The sequence below is a fragment of the Lactuca serriola genome, chromosome 4, assembly GCF_051521515.1.
Source record: "Lactuca serriola cultivar US96UC23 chromosome 4, Lser_US96UC23_V15, whole genome shotgun sequence".
NCBI classification, from domain to species: Eukaryota; Viridiplantae; Streptophyta; class Magnoliopsida; order Asterales; family Asteraceae; genus Lactuca; species Lactuca serriola.
Genome location: NC_136411.1, coordinates 243,737,510 through 243,746,531, shown reverse-complemented (window position 1 = coordinate 243,746,531; position 9,022 = coordinate 243,737,510). Strand labels below are relative to the sequence as shown.

The 9,022-nt window shown below is 36.4% G+C and overlaps 1 protein-coding gene across 1 annotated transcript; it reads left to right on the top strand.

The window, feature by feature from the left end:
• The first annotated feature begins 1,481 nt into the window (after nucleotides 1-1,481).
• On the top strand, nucleotides 1,482-4,818 carry LOC145096897 (Protein kinase family protein). Its single transcript, XM_079034279.1, has 11 exons — nucleotides 1,482-2,228; nucleotides 2,299-2,473; nucleotides 2,557-2,640; nucleotides 2,734-2,975; nucleotides 3,045-3,264; nucleotides 3,348-3,644; nucleotides 3,914-4,027; nucleotides 4,108-4,155; nucleotides 4,235-4,313; nucleotides 4,445-4,501; nucleotides 4,608-4,818. Exons 1-11 carry the CDS (start codon nucleotides 2,029-2,031, stop codon nucleotides 4,664-4,666), a joined length of 1,575 nt encoding a protein of 524 aa, XP_078890405.1. The 5' UTR covers nucleotides 1,482-2,028; the 3' UTR covers nucleotides 4,667-4,818.
• The last annotated feature ends 4,204 nt before the right edge of the window (nucleotides 4,819-9,022 follow it).

The following is a 9,022-nucleotide window of genomic DNA, read 5'->3' as shown; positions in this document are numbered from 1 at the left end:
GGTGGTTGTGGTTGTTGTATTGATGTGTTGGGGAAAGAGAATAACATACTCTATGGTAAAGGTGGTTGAGTAGCGGTATATGCCATGAATGGGGGGGGGGGTCCAAATAGTGTATAAGAGAGGGTGTAAGGGGTATGTATAGTTATTCCTGGTAATGATAGTGATATGTTAGCCATCAGTGATATTAGAGAGCTTAAATATTGGTTGTACAAGTAGTATAGCATGCATCATTTGTGTTTTTTGTAGGTTTTTATGACTGGTTTGTAGCTCCAACATATATTAGAGTATGTTGGAGTATGGATGGGTAATTATATGTTTAATACAGGGGTACAAGCGGTATTCCTCTGACGAGTGGAGTAAAGTAAGTTGCATGAGGTGTTACCGTATTTGAGAGGGTATGATACCATAACTAGATAATTAAGTTAGTGGTGGCTATCGGCGTAACAATATATGGAACAATGGTTAGTGACGTGGCGTTAGTATGGGCTCCAACAATGACACAGGACGTATTGGGCTTTGGACTACTCCAATTCTCTCACCATAGTTTCCGGTTGCCATCTATAGTTGGGTGTTTGTTGAGCTTTTTGTCAATGTCGTACACCGGATAACGCCAAATGATATGATATGTTATCCACGTGTGATCTTTGGATCCCCTTTCGGAGATGTTAGCTACAATGAGGATTTGCTACCACAATCAAAGAAAGAAAATATATTAGTCGCTTCCCGATAGGAGCTCCTAGGAGGGTTGAAGGCCAAGAGTAAGTGAGTATGAGAGTCCAAAAGACCATGCATGAGGTCTATTGAGACCTTTTATAGAAAAGAGTCACCTAGTGAGTCACCTATTAGGGGAAAGGCGCCCATTGGTCTGCATGATTCTTTTTTATTCTTCTACCTTGTGATTTGCGCAGACGAAATACTAGTAATGGTAGGAGCACCACTCTTGTGTTTAGTTGTCTTGTCATATTACATTGCTTTTGTCGCAAGGCGAGTAGGATTCTAAGGCATATCCAACCTTGCGCAGCTAGTGTAGGTTGGCTGACATGATATTGGCTGCTTGGCAACACACTAGCTAGACAAACTAGCTGTCATGGATAACAGTAGCTTGACTGCACCGAGACTATCGAAACGTTAAATTGAGTCTCTTTTGTTAAGTTTTAGAGTATATACCATGATACACTATCAATAATAATAATAATAATAATAATAATAATAATAAATTAAGGAATGGATAGATGTGGTGTTACTAGAGCAGTGAAAACCATTTTAAATACATGTTGACATCAAGTTTAGTAAATTTTAGTAGTATTTAACGGTAATAGAAAGAAATCTCAATGTAAGTTGTTTTGACTTTCTGAATTTAGATATGAATTCGATACATATAAAATAGAATATGCTTTTAACAAAAGAATAAAAATTAATTTTATAAGATATTTAACCCTTGGATGAGTTTTGCTCATATAGATAGATTTAGATTTGGCCTTTGGGCACAAAATTTTAGAGAATTATTGAAATGGGACAACACTTACTTTACTGTTGCTGCTCTGTTGATCATGATCCTTAAAATCCTCGAGCATCTCGTTCATCTTTGGATACTTTTAGATCCTAAATGAGAAATGAGATGGAGATGGCGATGGCAATGGCGTCAGCTCAACTTCATCGCACAAATCTAGTCTCAATCCAGTCCACATAGTCCATCCACATACACCCTGTAACCATTGACAGTTCATGCTTCATACCTCTACCAAACCCTACAACTTTCATATATTTTTAAACTCACTGTCAGTCTCAAATGGATCACAAATCACAAACTCTTTCCTCTTACTTCCCTTTGCCTCGATTCCATCACTCCTCCTATCATAACTGTCAAAAGATTCCCCTAATTCCAACTATGCAGAACCTTCGATTTTTAATTTGAACCCCTCCCCTTCCCTTTTCATAAATCCCATTTCATTCTTTTATAGTTATTGACTATTAGTTTTTGCTTCTGGATCTGGATTTCTAGTCAGATCAATTGAAGAAACTTTGCAAATGGACGGCGGTGTTGGCGTCGGCGGTGACGCAAAAGCCATGAAGGTCGAACCCGTTCCGAGAGCTGATCATGGATTCAATTTGGAACCCGACGTCTCCGTTTCGTCGCCGGTGACCAGGCAGAAGGCTGCCGCAGCTAAACAGTTGATTGAGAATCATTACAAGAATTATCTACAAGGATTGCAAGATCGTAAAGAAAGGTATTTCTAATTTCTACTAGTGCTGTTATTATAATGATCATGAATAACGACGGTGGTGATTGGTTTCTAGGAGACGAGCTTTACAGAGAAAGGCAGCTGAAGCGCAAGTATCCAGTGAGGAAGAGGAGCAGATGCTTCGCAATTTGGAGAAGAAAGAGACGGAATACATGAGATTGCAGAGGCATAAAATTGGGATCGATGATTTCGAGCTTTTGACATTGATCGGTAAAGGTGCTTTTGGCGAGGTACAAATACAAACCCTCATCTGTCAAACAACATCATCCACAACCACAATTACGATTATTCATCTTCGAACTGTTCTTTTCAGGTGAGATTATGTCGTGCTAAAAGTAATGGAGAAGTCTTTGCGATGAAGAAGCTGAAGAAATCAGAGATGCTTAGTCGTGGACAGGTTCTATAACTTCTCCCTTTAGTAATCAAATGATATTAGCTTCATCGAATCCTGCAAATGGCTTGAATGATCGATTTCTTTTGTTAATTCTAGGTCGAGCATGTTCGATCTGAGAGGAATTTGCTTGTGGAGGTTGATAGTCGATGCATTGTAAAACTGTTCTATTCTTTTCAAGATTCTGATTACTTGTACCTTATCATGGAGTATCTACCTGGAGGCGACATCATGACTTTGTTAATGAGAGAAGACATTCTTTCTGAAGATGTTGCTCGATTCTACATGGCTGAAAGCATCTTAGCCATTCATTCTATTCATCAACACAACTACATCCATAGGTATTACATTATATCTCTACCTTGATACATTCTGTGTTTTCTTTAACCTACATTTTTCCTCATTTATAGGGACATCAAACCAGATAACCTAATACTCGACAGAAATGGGCATCTAAAGTTATCTGATTTTGGGTTATGTAAACCCTTAGAGAGTAAATTCTCATCAATATTGTTGAATGATGAAGATTATGCAAATCAAGGGCCTATAAATGACACTGATGGGCAACAAGTTCCTTGGTTAATGCCAAAGGAAAAATTACAACAATGGAAACGTAATCGACGTGCCTTGGTATTTTATAACATTCTCAACATTTATCTTTTTACTTTTTTTTTAAAATAATTATCCATCAATAACATTTGTTTGTTTTGAAGGCATATTCCACAGTTGGAACTCTTGACTATATGGCACCCGAAGTGCTTCTAAAAAAGGGATATGGAATGGAGTGTGATTGGTGGTCATTAGGGGCAATTATGTATGAGATGCTTATTGGGTATCCCCCTTTTTGTTCTGATGATCCTAGGATGACGTGTCGCAAGATTATCAATTGGAGAACTTGCTTGAAGTTTCCAGAAGAACCAAAAGTTTCAAAAGAAGCTAGGGATTTGATTTGTCATTTGCTATGTGATGTGGAATCAAGATTGGGGACCGGAGGAGTTGATGAAATAAAGGTAGGGTGACACAGGATATGACATGACAGGTTGTACTGTACTGTGTTTGACATGTATCGGACTGAGACTGATGTCAACTGGAGAAAATTTTTATTTTTTCTTCCACCCAAAAAGGTGGGAAGACAGGGACTTGCTCTTGATCTCTCGTTTGTGCAAAATGACGTGAATGCCCTCCTCATCTTCGTCACTACATATTTTTCAAAATTACATAGCCACATATTTGGGATTATTTATTAAGAAATTGAAAATTTATATGTATGTTTCTTTAGGCACACCCATGGTTTAATGGGGTTCAATGGGATATGTTGTATGAAATGGAAGCTGCATATAAACCAATTGTCACTGGTGAATTGGATACTCAGAATTTTGAGAAGTTTCCTGAAGTGAGTATTTTTGATTTTATTTTTTCTAAAATCAATCTTTATTTTCTTTGTTATTTATGAATTATATCTTGTGTTAATAGGTGGAAGATGCTCAGTCAACAACACCAAGAGTGGGCCCATGGAGAAAGGTAACAATTTCTACAATTTATAAAACATGTTTTTCCTTTTGTGTAAATCAATTTTGTAACTTTTTGTGTAAATTCACAGATGTTAACATCAAAAGACTCCAATTTCATTGGATATACCTTCAAAAAATCGGATATGTTGAAATCAGGTGGAACTTCAGGTAGATTTTTTAAAGAAAGACATGAAAGGACATTGTTATTTCTTGCATTTAACACATGAAGCAGAATGAAAAAAAAAAAATTAATAATAATAATAAATAAATAATTAACAGTTTAAGTGTTTGTTATGTAGGAATAGATATGAGGTCAAATGGACCTACAAAGCCCCCATCATTGGTCTCCTTGTTTGGTATGTTCATCTTAACCATGTACACAAATTGTTGACTATTTGTGAAATGTCTAAAATACCCTTCAACAATGAGAATCTTTTTTAATGAAATGTGATTCAATTTCAGGTCATATGGATTTGAAAGGAACAGCTTTACCCGAGGAAGACCAAGAGCACAAAAGTTGACTTCACCCTCTGGTTTTTATATGCAAGAATTTAGATCTCACACACGCTTTTATTCACGAATGTTTATTGTAAAAATACAACAATTTCAGAATACAATTTTGAGTGTTATTATTTACTTCATAATCTGCTATAATAGTACAGTTTCCAAGTTAGTGTTTTTATTTTTATTTTTTCATGTGATATGATTTGAAATGATGATCTTAGAAAACATGTTATTTCTATATGTATCAAGCCCTATATATAGATTTAAGCATTTCATTGTAACGTTTGCCTCTTTGGTTTTTGCAACTAAATAGCATTGTTTTAATTATGTTGCTTGTGGACATTTTTGTATATTGTTTGCCATTTGGTTAAGCAAAGTGCGTGAGTACATGAATGAAATAGTTTTTTTTTTAGAAACTAAGCATTTTATAGAGAAAAAAAAAAAAAAAAAAACCTAGAAGGTTACATAGAGATAATTGCTAACTTAGGATTTTGCAAACCAACCTATTTGGTTAATACAAAACTTTGTTTTCTAGTAGAAATCCAAAGAAACCATTGAGAAACTATAGTCTGATGAAACCCTATTCAAAGGCTTCTTATGACTAAACAACATTTTATTCTGAAAAGACCATGTGACCTACATAAGTGTGACTTTACAACATCCAAACACAACCTAATCGGTGTGACTCTACAACATCCAAACACAACCTAATCGGTGTCGTTAATTGAAAGGACGCCAAACAACACGTCCAATCTTCAAAACTAGAAAAGATCAAAAATCGAAACCCACCAAGTAGGTAAACAACTCACAATTCAATCGTCATCTCAAAAATGAAAAAAAAAATGATTAAATCCATATCATTACCACAAATCGGACACGAAGAACCAATATCAATGACTTTTCTATCCAAATTCAATGTGGTAGGAAGCGTATTCAACCCAAGTCTACATAGAAGCAATGGTAAACTCATCGGTACCATTCAAAGACCAAATGCAGCCAGTTCGACTACTCTACGCCAACATACTAGTGCATCTCTTCAAGGCATCAAAATTACAATTATTGAAATGTGTATGATTCAAATGATTTCTTGCTCCATGATTTTAGAATTAAATGTATCACAATTTAAATTGAGAGGGGGGTATTTTTAGATGAAATGAGTTTATAATTTGAATTTATGTTTTGTAGACTATGGTCAATATCATAAATATTTTTATAATATAATATGGGATGATTTAATGATATTTGTTATAGTTGTATTTGGTAATATCATGGTATTTTTAAGGTTACATGAAATCTAAATGATCTTAGGTGTTACTATTATTATGATTAAGTCATCAATAGAGTAATTATTATTTTATAGCCAAGTTGTTATTTTCCACCGGTACATGCATTTTAAAAACTGCTTCTAGCATGTGTAGATAAATAATTCAAAATCAAATTTAATATAAATCTTAAACCCCTAAGCATGTGCCTAATGTTGACATTTAAGCCCCCCACTTCGACTTCGTGCTAGAATCCCTTAACATTATGCTTAACTAGTTTATAAGATAAAAGCAACAATTGTATAATAGATAATTTAAAATCAAGATGAATATACGCATAAATCAACAACATAAGCATACATAAACCCCTATGAAAAATGGTCAAGCCAAATCAGTGTAGACAAGTCATTCAATAATGTCTTATTAGCTTTAGACAACACACACACAAAAAAATGCCAAATTATCGTAGGCATAATGAGTAGGTAATCTATCAATTAGGTAGACCCACATAAATAAAATTGTGGGGAATATATGAAAAAGGTCACAAAAAATCTAAAAAAGTAGAAGCTACCTAAATTATAGATTGCAATCCATTTATGTGTATTTTAAATAAAACACCACACCAACATGGTTAATGTAACGCTCAAAATTAATAACGATAATATATTATATGGATGATAATGTTTTTTAAGGGTGTACGGTGTCGTAATCTTATTGCCAGAAAGTGTCACTCGCATAGGCGGGCATGACAGTCCCGCTGCTCCGTGTAGCAACTGTTATAATTCAAAAAAAGAAACAATTTTCAACTTATATATAAACACACCCACCCAACTCGAAAAATCACACCATCTTTTTTCTTTCCAAATACTATTCTATTCTCCCTTTTTTATCACACTAAGTTCTTCAAATGTTCGCAGCAAATGAGCTCATGAAAATAATCATGCCCTTTACTTATCTTTTTAATCATCAATTATCTTCAGCATTTTATCATTTGAGCCTCATCCTAATCAACCTCTTTCACCTTCAAACGTCCTTGAAAACCCTAATACCATTTAAGATTGTGTTTTGAGCTTAAGGAGTGCATTTGTGGCCATTTTAGTGTTCATTCAAGAAGAAGAAGAAGTTGTCAAGCAAGCTTGGAGTGACATTGGACTTCAAGAATCTGCATCTAGTTCACCTCGAAAAGCTTCTGGAGGTAATAAAGCTTTGATCTTTCCATCTTATTCATTAGATCTAGCTAGGGTTTTCTAGTTTTGTCCTTTTTGTTGGTTTTGGATCTCCTCTTGTGAGTTGAGCAACTCCAGAGGCTGGAAATGTTAGATCTGAGGTCCTTTGGTCCATTCATAACATAAAACTGAAGTCTTGATGGGTTTTTTGACCCCATGCATGGATTAAGACCCTTGAAAAGGTCCTAATGGGATTGTTGGGAACATATGAGACATGCAAAGGCATAAAGTCGCCAACTTTATCCCCTAGGTCATCTTAATAAGCTTAGATCTGACTATTGGACGTGAGAAAATCGAGTATTAAGCACTTAATAGAGAAAGTGCTTAAGATGTTAATACGTTGGGCGTAACCTAGCGTACGCAGCGCGTACGACCCAGGGACTCAGCACGATGCGCATACTAGGCTGGTACGCTAAGCGTAAGCACAATAGATGGACTTGGATTTGTTTTGGGCCTTTGAGCTGTAACATCCATAATCAGAAAGACCAAGGAAGGAAAGGAAAACCCTAAGTCGAAGGGCCAACTCGTCGAGTCCAGGGAGGAACTCGGCGAGTCGGAGCGAGATCCGGGGGATCAATTAAGTAGCCGACTCAGCGAGTCGGCAAAGAGGACTCGGCAAGTCCGGTCTGAATTGGGAAACCCTAAATCTGGGACTTTGTGCACTATTTAAGCACCTCATTCTTTTCCTTAGGGTTCCTTTACAACTCCTCTCATCTAGAACATCGAACCCTAGCCGCCATATCCGTTTTTGAGCAAAGATCTAACCTTGGAGTTGTGATTTGAAGCTTGGAAGAAAAGGAAGTTCATAGTGGTGCAAGAGGAAGCCTTGGATCCAGAGTTGGTGTGGCTTTTCAGAGCATTTGAAGGTAAGAAGTCATTACCTTCACTCCTTTGCTCAGAGTTTCCTTTTTGTCATGAGATTTGGGGCTTTTATGCCATGTTCTAGAGCCAATTGGAGTTAGAAGTCCAGATCTGAAGTTGCTACTTCAGATCTAAGTGTATTCTGGCCTAGAGAGTCATAAAATATCAGTCTTGAGGGTGTAGGTGAAGCATGGTTGTCTTAAACCCGAGTATGGAGTGTTTTGGGCCTAGATCTCCTTAGCTACACGTAAAGTTTGCAACTTTACGTGAGGAATAGGCCTTGGAGGAGTGGATCTACAATTTGGAGTCCCTACATGACTCAAAAAGCTTCTAAATGTATGAAGGACTGAATAGACTCGGCGAGTCCTTCGAGTGGTGTCACAGCTAGGAATTTTGATGCCTTGTAAACATTGAACAATGATAACGAATGTGAACCAACAATGTGAAAACATGTAAGATGCGTATTCAATAACAACAGAATTTCAATCAAATACTTTATACAAGCACTGCAAATAGTCAACAAATAATTAGAAACCCTAGAAATCCTTGTTTAAGTCCATTTTGGACTAGGATTTCCTTATTGGGCCCAATGGACCAATAAGCTTCCAATTGGACTATCTTGGGCTTAGAACTCTTGAATGGGCTCTAATTGAACCCACTTTCATTTATTTTAATATTTTGGGCCATATTGGGCCTAGAATGAAATAAAATATTTAAATCGACCTTATTGGGCCATAACTAACCTAATTTAGCACTAATAGGTCATAAAAATCATATTTATATTTATTTGGGCCAAAAATCACTTAACTTAACCATAAAATAGACTTAAGCATTCAAGGCCCAAATTTTCTTTTCTTCCCTCCCCATTTTCGGCCCAAGCCCAACCCAAGAGGAGGAGTTAACTCTTGGATGCCACATCACAATTGTTCAAAGGATTTCCATGCAAAATGACTCATACTTCCATGCACCATCCAATCACTCACTCTCTCTTCTCTCCTCTCTTTCTTGCTATCGGCCGAATCCA